Source organism: Ornithodoros turicata, chromosome 5 (assembly GCF_037126465.1).
Source record: "Ornithodoros turicata isolate Travis chromosome 5, ASM3712646v1, whole genome shotgun sequence".
Lineage (NCBI taxonomy): Eukaryota > Metazoa > Arthropoda > Arachnida > Ixodida > Argasidae > Ornithodoros > Ornithodoros turicata.
In genome coordinates, this window is record NC_088205.1 from 39,526,025 (window position 1) to 39,546,602 (window position 20,578).

General features: G+C 46.0%; 1 protein-coding gene across 1 annotated transcript in view; it reads left to right on the forward strand.

Moving 5' to 3' along the window:
• The first annotated feature begins 7,437 nt into the window (after positions 1-7,437).
• Positions 7,438-20,578, forward strand: part of LOC135395754 (transient-receptor-potential-like protein) — a 141,106-nt gene continuing 127,965 nt past the window's right edge. Inside the window, exons 1-4 of the mRNA XM_064626848.1 lie at positions 7,438-7,445; positions 10,872-11,304; positions 11,706-12,061; positions 12,425-12,620. Of these exons, the coding sequence (XP_064482918.1) occupies positions 7,438-7,445; positions 10,872-11,304; positions 11,706-12,061; positions 12,425-12,620 (993 nt within the window). The remainder of the gene's footprint in view (positions 7,446-10,871; positions 11,305-11,705; positions 12,062-12,424; positions 12,621-20,578) is intronic.

Sequence of the window (20,578 nt, forward strand, 5' to 3'; positions counted from 1 at the left end):
CAAGGTGACAGTTGCTCGTTGCTAGGAATAAGCTGTGTCGATATGCGTATTTTGCAAGTTTGAATTTTGTTCCAGTGTGCTAGGAAGCGCTACGCAATGGACTCAGTGCGCTCAGTGCATGTACATGCGTCAACTTGCCGATTGTGTCAGTATCATGATTCAAATAAATTCCTGTTCATTACGACACTTTTCACTGCTGTTTGGGAATCACGGAATAACTTTACGGCGTGCATGAAAGCTAGTAGACTTAGAGGTTAGGGGTAGCCGGTACAGGCCAGTATGGAAAGCAGAAGTCAGCAACAGCCAGAACCGGTCGGGCTGCGAGCCGGACGGAGAGACTTCTGATTGGAGGATTGAGGGAGCAATCGCTGCATTCTCATTGGTCGTGTGCCCGGTGTTGTGTGAATTTACCTGTACTGTGGGATCTATGGGGAGTTGGTGAGAGCTGCTCAATGCCTCGCCTCGCCACGAAACCGCCATCGCCGCTGACATCACCCAATTGCAAGTTGCAACAGAACAGGCGTTCCACGGTGCTCGCTCGGATGACTCGGATGGAATACAAAGGAGGATGTGATTCTGCGTCGTTAAGCTGCTTCTGCTAATTTCAGTCTCGATTTTGTTGGCTTCGCTTCTTGGAAGGGTGAGCCAGTGGACCAACTTACAATTCGAACACGACTAATATGTGACTGAACTTTTCCTTGAACATTTCAGACTTGGCTTTCTTCATGCTGCACTTCAATATTGGATCTCGAAATGTCCCGAGATTCATATCTTACCTGGTCACCTTAAGAAACACGGTCTGCAGCTAGTCATATTGTCTGTCCATTGTGCGATACCTTGTGACATTGAAACATGCGTACGTGTGAAACACTTCCCGACAGTGTGCGCGAGATGTTTTCCATTATTGTGTCAACCTGGATGCCACTAGGAAGGGAGTTGCCTCAGGACAGAAGCCCGCCGATATTTCGAACAGAGACTGTTCTTCTTCTGGGCACCGTCCTCATCATTGGCATGGTATTTAAAGGGTTGGGTGTGACGTGTTTAAAGGTTCATGCGAATTGTGTGTCAACAGCCCGGAGGGAAGAAAGGGTCCGTATGGGTTTTTACGGCCGGAGTGAATGGCAGCTTTTAGAGTGTGCAGGGGATTATGTGAACGAAGTCATCTAGGCTCCTGACCGGTTACAGAAAAATGGGGGTTCACGAACACGTGGACGAAATGGGACAATAGGCAAGAATTGGCAAGCATAGCGAAAGATAAGGAGGTTAGTGGTTACGTGGGGAAAATTCCAGAACGAGCAAAGGTTTTTTGTTTTCTCGTTCTGGAATTTTTCCCACGTAACCACTAACCTCCTTATCTTTCGCTATGCTTGCCAATTCTTGCCTATTGTCCCATTTCGTCCACGTGTTCGTGAACCCCCATTTTTCTGTACCCGGTCAGGAGCCTAGATGACTTCGTTCACATAATCCCCTGCATACTCTAACAAAGCGGCCATTCACTCCGGCCGTAAAAACCCGTACGGACCCTTTCTTCCCTCCGGGCTGTTGACACACAATTCGCATGAACCTTTAAACACGTCACACCTATCCCTTTAAATACCATGCCAATGATGAGGACGGTGTCCAGAAGAAGAACAGTCTCTGTTCGAAATATCGGCGAAATATCTGTCCTGAGGCAACTCCCTTCCTACATCTCTACCGGTTCGCTGGATTTCTACCCATCTGGACGCCACTAAGGTATGTATTTTCGTAATAAAATAGTGTGTTGCTCATTACCTCATTGTATGTGTGTGTTTTATGCGCATCGCGAATGTGTCAGACTCTTTCAATTCCGACTTCGCTGGCGGCAAGATTCCCTTGTCCACGTCAGGTTGGAAGCTTGAAATGAGAACTGACAATGTTTGACGTGTGTCTGATCTCGTTCGTACGTGGCGAAGGCGCGTCGTATCGCATGTGTACCTCATTGCCGAAACGGTACGTGCGCGGTATCTCATATGTTATCACGTTCGCCGTACCTCTTGAATCATGATTTTTTAAAATGTACCTGATGCTCGTGTGGTACGTAACCGTTACTAGGCGTAGAGTGTAAGCTGGAAACTGAAGTGGACTCACTAGCAAGTGGTTCTGCAGGTGGAACCACTTGCAAATAGGTCCGAAAGTGGAAAAGCATATGTAAGTGTTTTCCGAAGTGGAACCACTTTCAAGTGATTTCCAAAGTGGAACAGCTTCCAAGTGGATTTTAAAGTGGACAATTTCCAAGTGGTTTGTCAAAGTGGTATTTATTTCATAAACAACTTGCAAGTGGTTCCACTTGCAGATATTTTCCACCTGGGTACGATGCAACGAACTATGCCGAATTTCATGACGCGATAACTCGGTGAGTAATAAACCGATAGCAACAAACCGGCTAAATCCAGGTAGCTTACACGTGTAATACCCAAACGCACTGTCGCACACGACCTGGATCGACCCGCAATCCTGGTCGGCACAATCACGCTGGAGACGCTGCGCCTTCCGCACTTCACGTTCGTGATCCAGGTTTTCATTTGACGCCGTCTGGTGAGAGCTTTGCACAATACCCACTGAAGTTTCAAACTAAAAGAAAACATTGGTCCAGGATGTCTACTTGAAATTATTCACATTAATGCAAACGCTATTTCAGCTGTTTCAGGGTTTGTTCATGTTGTTTTCTTCGTTCGGGCCGCTGCCATCACCGCCATCTTGCTAGCCCGGAAGCGGCAGTGCGAGTAGAGAGAAGACGAAGAAGTGAAAGGAAGCCACTGCGCCTGTGCCAACCCACCTTCAAGTGTGTAATCATGTTCGCGAACGCGGGACAAGTGACTGCGTTGTTGGTCTCTGTCGCCGAGACTCGTTTTGTCCGTACCTGAGTACGATCGCAATCGCTGCCTAATCACGATTGCGCGCGATAGGGATCCTGCATCAGTGCGTTTTGGGTATAAGATACTAGCTAACAAGGTCATTGCAACGGCTGACACAATCTCTTGGTGTGGAAGTGCGCGCGAGAGAGAGACGGAAATATAGGGGTACGCGTATCTTGCGGGCAGTCTATGTCGCGAACGCCTGAAGCTAGGACGCCGATCGAGATGCCGTTGGAAAGCGCTTGAGAGGTTCTACGACGACTTTAAGCGATATCGGCTTTAACGACAATAACCAAAATTTTATAAATTTGCCAATTTGAAATATCAAAATTTTGCCAGGATGTCGGCAGATATGAAACTAAAATATTATTAGGAAGGAAACGGCAATCAGAAGAAAGGACGTCTCCAGAGGAACCCAAAAAGCCCCCAAACCCCAGCACCGAGCGAACGAGAGAGCTATACGGGAGCGCCGAGGAAGATGAGCGGCGGAGGCAAATTCGACTGCCGGCGCGCACAGCGAGCCCTTACCCTCTGCCAGCGGGGCAACTTCGAGTTGTGCGAGTGTGAAAGTGACCTACAAAGAGGATGAAGTGCATCCAGAGGAGGGCTCAGCACCGTGGAGGAGCCAGAGTCCGCCAGAGAACCCCAGGCGCGCGTCACCTTCGCCGTGTGGACGAGGCGAACGAGTTTGGAGCAAAGGAATCGGAGATCGTGACGTTTTCATGTGAAACACTACGACGCGGACACGACTGAGCCCGCCCCCTTTTTTGAGGGAGGTTCAACGCTACAGCTTCGTTCATTAAACTGTTGTTGAAAGTCACGCCTCTGTTGTTCTACCCTTCGTCTTCGTTCCCCTGGCACTTTAAAGAATGGAATTGTACCAACAGGCCCGACTTAACGTATTGTGTATTAGAAACGAATGCACGTCCGTCGGAGTTTGCCTAGGCCAACGCAGAGCTTGCGGAGAGGTTTCTGAATAACGAGTTTCGGCGTGTTTGTAACGTTTGCGATAGGTTGTGGTTTCGGACCGACCAATGGCAGTTAGATCACAGAAGGCCTGAGCCCTATTTCAACTGACGTCACGGCCCTACTGTATCTGCTGGGGATAGATAGATATGACGTCACCGAAAAAGTGAAGAGAAAAGCTCCTCTTTAAAAATGTTTGGCAGCAGATCTGTCATTATCCCCATAACGCGTGCCTCACTTCGCCCGTGATTATCTACGAGCTCTTGTGCGATCCTACCAAAACGGCTTTGGAGCGTGCAAACTTATGATTACGATCGATGTAGATCGGGGCGACGATCTTGAACTCGCGCAAGAGCTCGGGCGAATCATGGGTCAAAGTGACCCATATTCGTTTTTAACGCGCGTTTTGGGATAACGACAAGTTGAAGATCGGGCTCCAGTTGCATGACGTTATCGAAAGAGTGCTGAGACCTTGTTATCTATAGGTGCTATGACGTGGCACTCGCACGCACGCAACACCGAAAACCAGAGCATCAAACTGAAATTTTTTACGGTTCGGGTTCATGCATAAAGGTCCGGTTCCGGTTCAGCTCCAAGATGGCACATATATCGATTCTGAACCGGTTCAGTGCACAATGCATACGTCCTAAGATAAGAGGTAAGAAAAGATGTGAATTCTTTATTCCTCTTCGCATGTCGTACAATAACGATACAAGCAGACAGCGATTCTACATTAGTATAAACTCTGTTATACCCTGAAGTGCCCCTAAGTGGTCGAATTTCTATTTCGCAAACGATCGCAAAAACAAAACGTCATCCAAAATTTCCTTTTTTCATTCTCGGCTCGCACCCAAACAACTTGAGAAGGTGGACAATCTTCTCCTTTTCATTTGTCCAGTATGCCATACCCGCTTCGGCTGTTCCCTCTTTTGAGCTCAATAGGATGTTAATGTCGTCTTGGTGTCCATGTGGTTCGGAATCATCATGCGGGTCGCACGCATTTGACGACTCCCTGTACAGATTCCCAAGTAATCATTTGACAGCCTCCAAACGCTGCAGAGACGTTGTATGGCCCTGTCTTTCTCGGATTCCGTAAGCAGTACGCGGTACCGATGGTGTAGGTATACTGCAGTGGAGATGACGTCGTTCTCGAGAAGTGTGTGCTGACGCGTGTCCATCGCTGAGACGAGAGCACTCGCCAGTGCTGAGTCTATTTTGGCAGTCTGCATGCGGCATTTCAACCAAACGCCGAGAAAGTCGCCCATTACAAGTTGTTCATTCTGCAGTCATGTGGTTGCTTCCTCAGCTGGAGCCAACGCTTGAACAATCTTTTCAGCACTTTTCCAGTCCTCAGATGTCAACTTTATTGTGTCGGAAACCACTTCGTCGAAAAACTCTTTTAGATCCAACAGCCGCCCGATCATCCGTGATTGGGACATCCATCGTGTCGGCTTCTTCCGCTGCAGCTTCCTGATTAGGAACATCATTTTTTGGGTGCGAAGAAGCTTTGTAAGAACTGGGCACTTCTCCACCGTCTCCGTAGCCGCTTCGTTCTTAAGCGCATCGTGGACGGCCAGCTGCAAAGCATGCGCAGCGCATCTCACTCCTTGCAATAGTGGCTCATTGAGAGATTCAGCTTGCTCCATCCAAGACAAGTACCCGTCGCTTCTTGTTGGGTCTTCACTCGTAAAGCAGACTTCGTCGTCTTCCTCGTTCGCCTGGGACCCGGTTTCTTCAAGCGCTTCCTCCTTCAGAAGGTCCACAGCCTTAATCATGTCAGAGCCGTTATCTGTTGTTATACTGTAGACCTGTTCGGCTCGGACACTGTACACTGACAGCACATTCAGCACTTCTGATTTCAAGTACTCGCCGGTGTGTCGTTCAAACAGCTCCTACATGGCCATTGTCTGCAGCACGAGCTTCCCCCCTTCAACGAACTGCACGTTCACTCCTAACATAGCACGGTCAAGCCTGCTCGCGCTGTCGATGTTTAAGCATACGAGGCGATTTCTTAGCTTACCAGCGATTAGCTTTCGGCTTCGGCTTGCTTCCTGAGTAACGTCGCTTCTGATCATCTGCTGATTGATTCTCAACTTGCCTCCGAGCGCTGTAAGGATAGGATCCAAGATTTTTCTGAACCCAGAATCCTCGACCGCTGTAAAGGGTAGGCCGTTCTTCGTCATCATTTCTATACACCCTTGCAGCACTGATTGTTCGTTTATTTGGACACTAACAGTCGGGCACAGCACCTGGTCAATCCTTTTTGCCGGCGGAGGACCATCTTGTTCATCTGCGTGGCGCTTGCTGGTTGAAGGCTTTTCATCCTTAAGTTCAGCGTATTCTTTTTTTGTGGTAACGCAGTATATGGCACTTCAAATTGGCAGCGTGATTGCCCGCGATGGTTATTCCGCAGTCTCCTACTTGACATGTTGAGTGATTCTTTGCAATGTTGAACTTGAAATACTTGCGAACCGGGATTTCTTGATGTCTGACCATCTCTGGAAATACCGATAAAGAACAAGGAAATTAAAAATACACTTAGACTGGTATCCCGTTCGGCAATATAAGGAATCAATGCACGCAGTGGAGACCTGTTTCACGAACGCCGTTGTTCTATGAGCAGCAGTTGTCACTATGTGCAAAGCCACCACTGGGGCAAAAGAAGCCCTCGAAAAGCGGCCAGGACTACTGGGTCACAAGTGTCACTGGGTCACAAGACTAGTGCAAGTGATTCCACTTACCGCGGGATCGGTTGAAGCATGAGTTGCTTTCCTTCCAACGTGCTCGCTGCAAACGTGTGCCTGGAACACCTGTCCGCAGGACAACGAACTATAGCGCGCGGTTGCGCAACGTTGTTGCCATCTATGAGGAGGGGCAGCTATGTATTTCCGCTGGTACCAGAGACTTGCGTTAAAAAAATGTGGAATGAACCGGTGACTTTTATCATAGATTGGGGGGGGGGGGTTACTAGTTACGGAGAGGTTGGGCACATAAAGGAGGGATTGGGGCACTCAACGCGGTTAACATTAAAAACAGTCTATGTGGTATGGTAAGGCTGCACCTGAAAACCGGTTGTGAATCAGAAACCGGAATTTTATAAACCGGTTCGGTTCCGGTTCAGCTCCAAGATGGCGGTGGCCTTTTCGGTTCGGTTCCGGTTCGTTTCCGCCTAAAAATAAAGCTTATTTCCGGTTTTCGGTTCCGGTTTGATGCTCTGCCGGGAGCTGGTGCGAACCGAATATCTGTGCTCTGTGACAGGCGTGTTCACACAATTGTTCGGTGCACTAATTAATACCGGTATCCCGTATTTTTCTGCCACACTTTAGATTGTGATGATTATCCTATGTACGGGATGCATAGCGGTGTTTTTCAAGTGTCTTGCAGATCTTTTCTTTCTCCCCTTTTCTTCTGACTCGGTCTTGCGAAGTAAAGATTCGACAATACTTTCTAAAAATGTTTCCGAGTATCCTCCTTCGCTTAATTTACTTATCTGCACAACTAGGCTGCCGTTCACCGTGTGAGAGCACGATTTTTTCAGTACCGATGCCATGGCTGACATAGTTATGCTTCTTTTTACTAGCTTTGTATGGGCGGAATGGAAAGGTAATAGGGAGTTTTAGTTCCCACTACGATAACACACCGATAGATACGATATCCGAAATACACATACGACTCACGAGTCGGTGGGAATGATTCGTATAGCGCGTGTCCGCAGTTTTAGTTTGCAGATGAAGAGTCACCGAGAACTACCCCATCGATACGGAAAATCAAGCGGGACGCCATCTGTCCGCACAAATCTTAACTTCGTTTACTCGTATCATAAGTTAGGTTCCAGTTACATTATGCGCATGAAACGCGTGTTCCAAGCATTTGTATCAATGGTTGTGGAAGACGTAATGTTCCTAAATGTTTCGCTGCGCATTTGTGCCGCGACAACAGTTTTTGGTCAAAAAATTGTCTGCGAAACAATGCACATCTTCACGTAGGCTTAGGCGTCCAGACGGAGGAAGTCACACAAGGTGTGAACTACGCACACTACGCCTCGTCAACAGTCCGCTGTCCTTTCTTCAGAAGAACCGCTACTGTACCCGTGGTTGTAGCCCAGCAATGGTTTCGGGAAGTTGCAGACCAAAATCGTTCGCAGTGCACGCCGCGAGCGAACGATATTGTTTCTGTTGTTGTCAGCCATCTTGTATGTAAGTGAACGCTCTGCGCATGCTCCAGCTGAGTGGGAGCACGAAAGCTCGCACGAAAGAAGTCCGATAAATTCGGAATGAGTGGGATTCCAATATTTTTCGTAGACGATAGAGATCTCCGACTCAGTTTACGCATGCGCGCTTTGCGGAAAGCTGAGTCGGAAAGTTATCGGAGGAGCATTCGTGGCCAACTAAAACTCCCTAATACTAGTTTCCTTGACTTTGGATTATACTCCCAGCATATGTGGTGCTGAGATGTGTTGACTTTCAGATCTAAAAACTGCAAGCACAATGCGGCATATTTCTGGCGATACTTTCGAACCTATAGGACTGCCCCTATTCATCGTTGTGCATGTCCTTTTTGCTGCTTCAACATGAATTGTCGATGCCATATACTCACGTCGCTAGTCTAGTAAGCTATATCTTGAGGTAGGATGTTCCCCCACATGCTGCAGTTCAAGCTGTTCCCTGTAAGACGTACACTCTTAAAAATAAACTTCACCGCATAGCACGCTTCTAGCCAACCGTCATCTCTAATGATATCGCCTTTTTTTGTGACACTTATGCTGTCCATAATTGTCACAAAAAAAGGCGTACGCCTCCCGTTTTCAACAAATCAGGGTAGATAACCATATCATTCGAGCTGATGGTTGGCTAGGAGCGTGCATGCGGTGAAGTTCATTTTTAAGAGTGTATAGGATGGTCGTCATCTACGTCATCTAGGAGGGACATCAGTGGTGCGTTCTCTGGTGGTCTTATGCGCGGCGGCGCTTGAAAACAATTTGCCTGGCTGAGTATAGGTCGAAATACAACAAGGATACCGTAAGAGCTGCTTTTCTTATAGGTGACCGTGCCAGGTCAACAGAGATCGTTGGTAGAATGTAAAATCCACGTTGAATATCGTTGTACTATGTGAAACTTGAAGTACGAACATCCATTTCACGCAGATTGTACATGGAAAATTCAACGTGCGAGCTGTAATACAAGGATACAACGCAGGGCTCAGCCTCATATACCAGCAGTGGAATGGCGCATGTTATGGCATCGTTCATACTTAAATAAATAAATAATAACATTGTTAGTGCACGAGTTTTACTTAATGATTTCACATATACAATGTGTACACGTGGAAGTCACATTGGTTTACTACAGGTAAAACAAGAGCATCAGCTGATTTTTCTATTTCCAGCCCATGTTTGAATATTCGTATTCTCCACGTCTCCAATCACTCTAAAAACGCTATTTAGCACTGTTTTCACGATCTAAGACGTTTTCAGCTTGATTTTTTTTACACGTTGTTTATATGAGGAAGTTTTTACTCAAAGGCTGGCAGAATACAATACATGGAACATAGTATTTATTGCGAAAGATACAGACACGCTCGATTATGTAGCACTGCGTATGTTTAACTTTCTGTGAACCAACTCATTGTAACCAGTAAGAAACAGAGACGTCATGTTGATGCTGAGTTCATACTCTAAGCAATTCCTCGCTTCCATGTTGTTTGTCTGCGTAATCAAATAAAACATAGACACCCCACCCTTCGACTTGATTCACAGAGGAACAAGCCTCTCGGATTCGCGGAAGTTTCCAAACGAGCAGTGCATAGTATACGTTTTTCATCAGGAACGACATGCGAAGAGTATTGGACTTGAGAGCTTCGGCAACTTTGGGAGCTTCTGCTTATTCCTCTCTCTCTCTCTTTTTTGAAAACTTGTATTCCGTCGTGGAAAGTCCGGGACGCACATACGCACACACACAAAAAAACTGAAGTAGAAGAAAATGACGTGTGGTGGAAGAGGTTGAGAGAAAAAAAAAGGACGAGAATATGCTGATTGCCATTGAAACAGCGTGTTGTTTTTCCACGTCTTCACATTCGTATAGTTGTATTAACGTATGAACTGCGTTTCGATTACGTTGGATATGCGCTGATTGGTCGCAGCGACATTTGCTAGGTTGAATCAACCTTCGCTATCATCATTTATTACGCGTTCATTGGGTTGATTTGCAAAGTGAATGGAATTTACATGGAATTTACAATGTTTTGTTGACTAGGGTACTGAGAGAGCCGCTACTACTAAGACCTCCGCTTCTGTTTTTGGGTCATCACCTTGGATGTGCGACGACCATTCTTTCAAAATGTATATGCCCCCCCCCCCCCATTGGTATCGATGTTGTTAGATCCCACAAGGGCAGTACTGTAATGTTTGCTTCTATCGGTATTACTTGGAGAGCCGTGGAACAAGCGCCCGTTCTGCTCATGCATCTCTCAAAGCACACTTGCCGCGCCGTGTGCTTCAATCGTTGGACGTATGCTAGTTTTTAGCTCATCTGCTGTTAGTAGTGCAACAACCTCTCCGCTCACAGTACAGATAAAAAAATTCGATATTACGAGAACGTGGAGCTTCAACTACGTCAAGTTGAAAACTTGTGTGCTGTTCTTGCTTACGTGACTCTTCTCCTTATTCTTGCGTACTTTGTGTGTCGCAAAATTAACGACTTATGGTTACTTATTCTGCTGTTATACGTGTATAGCTGTGTGTATTCTATGCTATTGAAAACCACCTGCACTCTAAAAGAGACCTCATAATACGCTCAACCACGACCAACCACTCCGTAGAATGATAACGCTATCACTCCCGGTTTGAGGAAAGAGCTGGTCCTTTCTGTGGCCATTAACAGAAACGCAGAGCGTCACAAAATGGAGTAGAGTCTCAGTTACAACAAATCAGGGGACAGAATGACATCATTTGAATCGCTGTGTGATGCAGTTCTGTTTCTAGATTGTACTCCGATGACTACATGCTTGTGCCGATATATTCCTTCTTTTCAGGTACGAAGGTCTTCCGGTGTGGCGTCGCCGTAACGCTCTGAGCAAGATTTTTATCTGCTTGGGTCTTATCTTCCTACTCCCTCTGATCGCCATCTATTACCTGGCGTTCCCTCGTTCTCGCCTAAGCCGAGTGGTTCGCTCCCCCTTTATGAAGTTCATCTACCACAGCGCCTCCTTCGGCTGCTTTCTGATCCTGCTCATTTTGGCATCGACGCAGACCGATCGTTCGAGGCAGAATATCCGAGGCCCTGCCCCATCACCTGTTGAGTGGTTCATCTTATTCTGGGTGACCGGCATGGTGTGGTCCGAGTGTAAGCAACTGTGGGAAGAAGGATTGAAGGCATACATTCGCCAGTGGTGGAACTGGCTCGACTTCATCATGTTGTCTCTCTATTTGACGACAGGGTCCCTAAGGGCTGTGGCCTATCTTCAGGTGAGGAGTTCGGACATTCTTTACATTATCCTTTGTTGGACTGACGACAACGACAGCTGGGCTTAAAATACTGCGCACGCACACTTGTTCTTGTTAGTAAAGTCCTGCTCACTCCGACGTGTAGTCGCTTCCGTTTATTGCTGCCGCTCAACATCATTTTACGAGCATAATCATCAGAAAGGTTCATAGATACAATATGAAAAGCTGACTTGAACTGTAAACTCCAGTGTTGAAACCCTATCAAGAATGAGCTTCGGAGGGAACCATTAGATTATGCAAATCATGTGACCAATCCTTCTCCTCGGTGAATGACACACTTGGAAGAGCCAGCACATGTGCATGCACACTTTGAGTAAACTTGTAATATATTCATTGAAAGTTGCTCGTTGTCTTCGTTTCAGGTGCAGAGCGGCCAGTACGGAGCCCGCGTTCTTGAGCGCACCCGATGGCCGTCGAACGACCCGACCCTAATCGCCGAGGGGGTGTTCGCCATGGCAAATGTTTTCAGCTTCGCTCGGATCATCTACCTGTTCCAAACAAACCCTCATTTAGGGCCTCTGCAAATTTCTCTAGGCTGCATGATCATCGACATCGCAAAGTTCCTTTTCATATTTTTTTTGGTGCTTACATCATTCGTGTGTGGACTTAATCAACTGTACTGGTACTACGACCCTAATATGGAATTTTGCGAAACCAAGGAGATTGGTGGTGTAAACATTACGTTCAACTGTCATCATAATCCAGACGCGTTTTTAACGTGAGTACACAATCCTGTCGACCTTACCTGACACCATGGACAAGCCATTAATTCTCATGACGAAAAAACCGAAACTAGGAAAATGTAAGGGTCTTAAAAAATAGGGCCCAACTCTTTATGGGGATATCAGGCAGTCGGCATGAGACAGTTAGCATCTGGTGAACAAATAATGTTTCTTTTACTCATTTATTCTTTACCAATCTACTGTCATCTTCTGAAGTATATTGTGTGATAGCTTTGGATTTTCCAACTCGCATGCGCTTCCTGGTCCTGATTTCGGGTGTTTCGTTATGAGCAGCAGCTAGTTGCCGCTTTAGCCACTCATTGCAAAACTATATCGTTAAAGCGTTGACCCTGTTTCAGAATTGACGCCAGTTACACATCGCTGCTATGGTCTCTCTTCGGCGTCATTCCTATCAAGGATATCAGTGCCCGCAGAGACCAGGCCTTCACGAAGTGGGTGGGACACGCTCTTCTTGGGGCCTACATGATTATGGCGATGACTGTTATGATCAACATGCTGATTGCTATGATGAGTCGCTCATTTCAAGACATTGAGGTAAGTAAGTACACTTGATCACTTGGCGACGTGCAACGGACAAATAATTGAAACTCCTTGAATACCAAAATGAAGGACGTGAAGATCGTAGTGTGGTACAATATCCGGGAAGAAGTGGAGAGGGAAAGAGTTTGGAAGGAACGTATGCGGTGCTCAACTTGTCCACAGCAAAATGTTTTGGGGTCATAGTAGCACAAAAAATACATCACGCTCACTGTTTTCTACGTGGTGCCGAAGGGAAAAAGCGGTTTAGTCTTTCTCGTTACTCCAACGTCCTTGGTGACAATTGGTTCATTTCTAGGGTGTTCCAATGTGTGTGATGTTGTTGTAGTGCAGGGCATGATGCACAAAGATTGTTTCTATAGTGATTGTGATTTGGTCAGGAACACGAAACAACACATTTCCAGCTTTCGTGGACAGCGACGCCTTGCGCCCTCTCGCGACCATTGAGTGAAACTTGCCGCCAAGACAATAGAAAAGTGCTGTAGTAGCTGTTCTATCCAAGGTATCGTAATATTCCCGAGGATGCACGTTCAGACATCTATTCTATGCTTATACAAACGAAAAATATCGTTATACATGAAATACCTTTGGTTCCCCAGACATCCCGCTTTCGGATCGTGAATACATGGGAGGTATGGGGATTTTCACGCAGGAAACGATTTCATCGCTTAATATCTCTGGTAATGTATGATGCACTGTAATATTCCCGTGGATATGCGTTGTAGGGTACCTCTAGATTCAACATTTAAAAGAAGTGCCAGAGTCACTCAATCGTCTGCGGTTCCCTTGTACGGCAAACTTGACCCAGATGCCAAAATTCGGAAACAGTCAAAGTGGCTTCTCCGCGTTGCAGCGGTGTGTAGCAGGGAAGTTACCTTTACGCCTCAGTTGAACTTTTCTCTGCTTATATAGATTTAATAACTGCTTTTGACCTCATTTCTTGAGTTAGATATAATTTTGAGAGCATGGTTGGTACATTATGCGCCAGCGGGTGGAACACGAATTTTGAAGCGTTATCTCTTGTCATATAAATTATTAAGATATCGCTGTTCGATGAATTCGTTTGTGTTAAAGTATTTGAGAAAATTTTAGCAGTATACTTTTTGTTTATCGCCAATTGCCGTTCGGCTTTAAGAACATCTGACAACAGAACAGTGCATGTTCACGTAATTATATTGCACACACTGATAATAACTTCCAAAAGCATTCACAGAAGTGCGCGACACGGCTTCTTAAAGTTGGCTTGACCGGCGTACTCGCTGCCTTCCATTGAAGCAATGCCTCCCATCTGGTTTTGTTAGAATGTCTGTTGAGCCTGAGCTTTAGAAAGAAATGCCCACACATGGGTGTTGTTGTGAGAGGCCCTTCGATGGCGTACAAGTGGAATGGAAGCACAAGAACGTCACAGTTTTGTTCCCGGAGGACTTATTTTCGCCGTGTTGGCTTAGTGGCAGAATGCATTGGTGTGCTATTTTCTCGTACTTGGCCGAAACAATGCGTTCTGCAGAAAATGCCCATGTCAGACATGAAATGTGAAGTTGTCTCTTACGCTTTGCAACTCTGTGGGCCGCTCCAATGTTGTTCCCACGACAAAAGAAGTGTTGACAAGCTCAGTGTGGCCTGCGAAGCGTCTGTATCTTCTTTCCTGAAGGTGGCAGCAACGGGCGGTGTTGGCCCACTGGAGACGATTTTGGTTTCGAGGGCCGTGGTTCGATCCGCGGCTTGCTTAGTGTTTCTATTATTATTATTATATTCATGTATATATATTTTTTTTTGTAGAGGGAGTTATGAGAGTAACGGCAGGGCGAGAGCGTCAGAGTTTTGGCTTAATAATGCCGTACTGGCTCTATGTCACACTGCATGCTGTTCGGTTTGATTTAGTTGCGGTACTGCTCTGCTATCGCCTGTGCACTTAATATGTGAATAGCAGATGACTTTCCATTGCACTCAGACTTCCTTCACCGTTACAGGAATCTCCGTTTTGCACAGTGCCGCCCGTGTTTGTTATAATGTAGATGATTGTCAATCCTCTGACATGAATTTCGAACTTGTGGCTTAAACGTCCTTCGTTCTCTGTCAACGCGCAACTCATCAAAGTTTCATTCGAGATCGATGTGACGACGGAACCAATTATGCGGGTCAACTTTGACGCGCCCTAATGGTAAATGGAATTAAGATGAACAAACTACAACGCGTGTCTCTTGCAGTGTTAATACATGTCAATCATTTAGCGTAAATTTCGGACATGTGGCTTAAACTTGCTTTATTCGCCAACTCGCCAAAACTTTCGTTCTCAGCATTGTGCAAGGCCGTAATGTCCTGATGGGTTAACTCGTTCTAGGTACCAAAATAATGAATATGTTAAAAATAGACGCGTGCTTATTGTCATATATACAGGATACGTGACGTAAGACCGACTAAATTTTATTAAATCCGCGATTGACTGTTTTTTTTTTTTTTTCGACAAAGTCGTTGAATATATCTATTCCCGACGGGATCTACTCAATGGTGGTGGTGTATCAGTAAATAGCGCAGCCGTTAATTAACTTTCGTAGTTAATCTTTGTAATTAATGAAAATACGTTGACTGCGTAATTGCAAAGATGTAGAGTACAACCCTGGAGGGTCTACCCCACAAGAACCGACATGACAGCGCCTTTTTGTGCTCTATTAAAAAATGTGCGAAAATACAAAATAATTGAGCACTCGGCCAATTTCTCCTCTCCCTGTCTCGGTGTCACCCCTTTTCAACTGACATCAGGTTGTTCCTGAAATCATGGAACAGACCGCTTTGTCCCCAGAAGTAAGCGTGAGGGGAATTAGTGATGCCGTTTCGCAGTCTACGTTCGGTACGGAAAGAAGATCAAAGACGGCATGTTTTATGATAACTTATCATAAAACATGCCGTCTTTGATCTTCTTTCCGTCATTATCTCGTTTGATCTGCTCAACACCTTCCAAGACAGTTCGCGATTTGATGTGACAACTGTCACGCAATAAAACTACCAATGTATTACCTCGGAGATAACAAAAATAAAATCACCGATTCTGCTGCTCGATAAGTGTGTACGTTCTACTAGAAAAGAAAAACGACGATATCGACCAGGACGCTAGGAAGCGGGGGTGCCCTATGTTTTGAGGAACAGCGTGATGTCAGTGGTGTCAAAGGTTGACAGTGAGAGAACGACAGGAAAAAGCGGCCGCCGAACTCGTCCAACGCTAGACGATAAGGCATTTTCGCATATTCTTTAAAGGCACAGAAAGGTACTACTGTTTCGATTCTTGCTGACTAGACTTCTCAGGGTTGCGCTCTACAAATCTGGAATTGCGCGTTCAACTTGTTTTCAGGAGTTGTGAAGATTCATTATAAAAGTAGTTTTTTTTTTTTTTTTTTTTTTTTTTACACGACGAAAGAAGTAACGGCTGCTGAGTGTGCGTTCGACAGCGATTGCGCCTTGGTCTCTCACGATGACAACATTCTGGGCTGGTGGATCAGTGATGCAGATGTCGATTCTAGCTTTCATGTTCCCTGGTTCGATCTGAGGGTCATGCCTTTCTTCTTTTTTTATGAAGAGAGTTTTAAGATTACGGCAAGGGCAAGAGCATCACAATTTTCATCATGGATGGCCTATTATGAGGCACTATGACATCAAATGACTAGTATGTGAAAGGTAGACCACTTTTCATTGCACCCGAACCCACTACATCGTTATAGGAAGTCCCCTCATGAAAAAATTATGAGTTGACCTATTATATCATCTATACTTCACCCCACCCTCGTTATCTTATATTCGGTTTTGCTTCATATTTGTGCTATATTTTTGTTTTAGGAATAGCAAGCCGACCTTCGGTCAGGCTGACCTTTCCGAAGTAAACTTATACCCCCCCCCTCCCGCTTTGCAGAATGCCAAGGTGTTAACATTGCAGAACAACAGCAGACAGAGCATCTTTAACCGCCATCGTTACTCAAGGCGCGTGGGGTCAAAATTCTTGTTTCTCTTTTTAAATGTTGTGTTCATCCTTAACAATGTGCTCTCGTTCGCACTCACAAGGCTTCCCATGCATTTTAATCAAACTGTCATGTCAAGTCATGAACGTCCCACGGAGACTGCGGATTAAGCATTACAGTGCTTCCGACGGGTGAGAAAACTTGTACTTGCATCCGCGTTTTTCTTTACCGCTTCTCGCATATTATAAAGTGCCTTCATATGTGACTGCGATAACCGTCGTTGCTTGCTAGTTGAAGTCTCTTATTTCAGGTTATCAATAGCAAGCGCATAAAAGCAGTTTTAGCAGACCGTTTGTAAGGTTATCATGCTTGTCGGTGCCAATTTGCAGTTATGTAAGACTCAGAATCTTATCCACTGGCAAGCCACGTTATGAACGGTTTGCTAAAATTTTCTACCATGTTCACCCCATTCCACAATAAAACGAATTAGACGCCCGCAAAAATTCCAGGAGATGACGATTATCTGCGGGAAACATCACGGACGTTTGCGCGACTCTACTCTTGGTGCGGTGAAAGGAAACTTTGATATGACGTTCGTTGCTCCCTACCATCTTATCACTACAATTTGCGATTGCACCTTTCTTCCTTTTTCTCGGTTTCTCGGACTTATTTGAGCAGAGTTTACCCAACACCTCCAAGATAAGGAGAAGGCCCGCGCCCTACGTCACACAGGAAGGCCCGCTGTTACTATTGTGGATGCTGCTATAAGTAAATGAAAGAGCAAACGAGAAGAAAGCTCGAAGCAGATCGCGAAGTAGGAAAGGCCTCCATAGGTGACGTAAGCGCGCAGGCCCGACGCTATCTAGGAGATGTTGGTTTACAAATCACTTTTTGTGTCGAACGTGACTCTGCTGCCACCTATAGATGTTCTGAAAATAAGCACTCTTCCGCTTGTTTCTTTGTCTATTTTCACTTTTTTTAGGGGAGGGTGTTGGTAACCGACAAACCTTCTTGATGGTGGCGGGAACAGACTATAACACGCAAAATTTGGAATTAAGCATTGAAATGTCCTCATGATAAGGCCAAGAACAAACTGAAGTGCATGACACAGTGATAACGGAGTAACAAGGTACAAGTAACAAAGTGAAGTGCAGTTACTGAATTCGTCTTCGTAGCCTATAGAGTATATATATTTTTTTCATCATAATGTAGGGTAATTTCTGAGGTATTCCTCCGACGCTGTCACACATACGCCGGCACAGTCCCCTTAGAAGTCGCCCCAGGACGCACATTTCTAATCGTCGACGGCATCCCCATTTCCCACAGAGAGAACAAAAATGGATATTGACCAGCCTTACGAGTGCCGGTCATCCCGTTCCACACGCTACGAGTATAGAAGCCCAGAATTATGAGCAGCAGTACAGCAAAGAAAGGCTTGGCGAAAGTTATCAGAGCTGATTATCACGTTTTCATTCTGCGTTAGGCATTTGCTGCTGATAGCCAGGCTCCGTCAGAAAATTGCGACCTAGCGCTCAAGCTTCCTCACGAGACATTCTCCACCGAAGCAGAGCTCGCAGCCATCAATGAAGCCTTGGAACTTATATCAACGAGGCCTCCAAACAACTGGACTGTGCTTACGGACAGCAAGGCGGCGCTGCAAATATTATCTTCTCCTTGCTCCAAGATCGTCACAGACATCTGCTCCCTAGCCCTCACGACATACAGCCGTCTCACCGCATCCGGCCACAGCGTGTGGCTTCAATGGGTCCCCAGCCACATCGGCCTGCCGGGAAATACCCGCGCTGACGCTGCGGCGAGAGGCGCGCACGGGGCAGCTGCCACCACTATGACCACCACCATTCCACTCACTCCATCGGCTGTCTGATACAGATCCGCCGCCAGACGTCTCGCACACAGGGGTGGCATCCAATGTATTGCTCCGTAGACAAAAGCGTGCTGGGCGAACGCAATGCATCCTGGACAGGTCCTGGTCGCACGTCACAGCAAACGTCGAGGCACACGTGACCTTAATGATGGCGGCGCCCGTGATCGGCGGCCAAACCTTTTGTAAACAATGCGGTTGTTGTTTCTGCACGACGTTTTGGATGTCTTTCGATCACGGTAATTATTTTTATCCGATAATCTCGCACTAAAGCGCCCAGTTTCACACATAAAGCCAGGGATGGGCAGTAATACTCATATTTTGTATTATAATACTAATACATAATACTTCCTAGAAATCGGTATTATAATACAGATACAAATACATTTCAAAAATGAGTATTATAATACATAATACTAATACTTCTGTGTATTACACGAGTAATACTTGTAATACGCTTGTAATATACTTAACTTGGGAAGACAAAAAAGGAAAAGAACAGAAGAATTACTTAGATATATGCCCATTACTTATCGAGACAATCATTCTCCAATGACGTTTTATTCACGCTTACATTTTTGCACATGGCCTGATCTTTCCGAATAAGATCAGATAGCGCTGATCAATTCGATCGCAGTGAACAAGTTGCCCTCACTGTGGCAGAGCCCTGATTTCATCCACTCTGGACGATAAAATGTGGGCCGTTCAAAAACCTGTGACTGCCCATAGTGCAACCACATACAGGGGTGACTGGCTGCACTGGACGCACTCTTTCATAAGACAAAGGGCTTGTACAGGTATGACTCATCCTTACGGATTCTGAAGTAGAAGGAATGCGAGGAAGCCTCCAGTAACCTCTGGCCCCAAAGTCACTTGCTTTGGGATAATTTGGGGCAGGGGAACACTGTAATAGGAGCCTTGTTCGTGTTCAAATGTTTGTGGGACCCGAAAAATTACTGATAAAGTGCATGGGTGACACTTTGCAGGTCGAACTTACGACCTCTGGGAAAGTATTACACCTTCAAAAGTATTATAATACATGTAATACTTCGTTTTGTGTATTATAATACAGATACAAATACATTTCAAAAATGAGTATTATAATACATAATACAAATACTCAAAAGTATTACAGTAATAGCATTATAATACAAAGTATTACTATTACTGCCCATCCCTGCATAAAGCCTTGTATTGTTGACAACTTCCAAAGATGTGACAACGACCGCGCGTTAAGACTCACTGAGCCGATGCGATGTACTTAAACTAAGGCGAAATGGGCTACCATGTTCCGGAAGAAGCACCGCATAGTTTACGCTGGCAAAATACGTTCATCTGTTGGTGTTTTGACGACGAAAATATGTCAATAAGCGGCAAAACGACATGTAAACAAAGTCACATGACCTCAAGATGACGTTTTTCTATGACGTGCGACCAGGACAAGATGGCAGTTTTGCCAAAAGCACCCGCTTGAGGGTAGTTACAACAATGGCGGGTTTGTGTCACCCCTGTGGTCTCGCAGCACCCTCGCGTTTAGCTCAAACGCTGTAGCGGCAAACACGTTCCTCCACTCCATCGACCGGAGGATGGAACTCACCCTCTCCCAGCGGCTGTCGCGACAGGAGGAGTCGATCCTCCATCGCCTACGCCTCGATGTTGCCCTGACCCCGCTGCTCCTCCTGCTCCTCTCTAAGATGGATAGACGGACGTCCCCGATGTGTCCCTGCTGTGCTGCAGTCGCCGACATACGCCATCTATTGTTGCACTGCAAGCCCCCGAGCCGTCCTCGCCACAAATCTCACTTCCCTAGGCCACAGGGAACTTTCCCCTGGCGACGCTGCTGGGACCTGTCCGGCACTCCAGACAGTGGGCAGTCACCCGAGCCCTCCTGTGTTACCTGAAGGACACTGGACTGCTCAGCAGCCTTTGAGCCTTGAGCCACCCCATCAGTCACCCCCCCCCCCTTGACCCCTTGAGAGCCTGTGAGCCACCCCCATCGTCCCCTGCCACTTTCTGTTCCTTTTCTGGTTCTTTTTTTCTCTTTCTTTCTTTCTTTTCTTCTTTTTTTCTCTTTTGGGAATAGCAAGTCGGCCTTCGCCTGTCTGACCTTTCCCCTTTCTTTATCT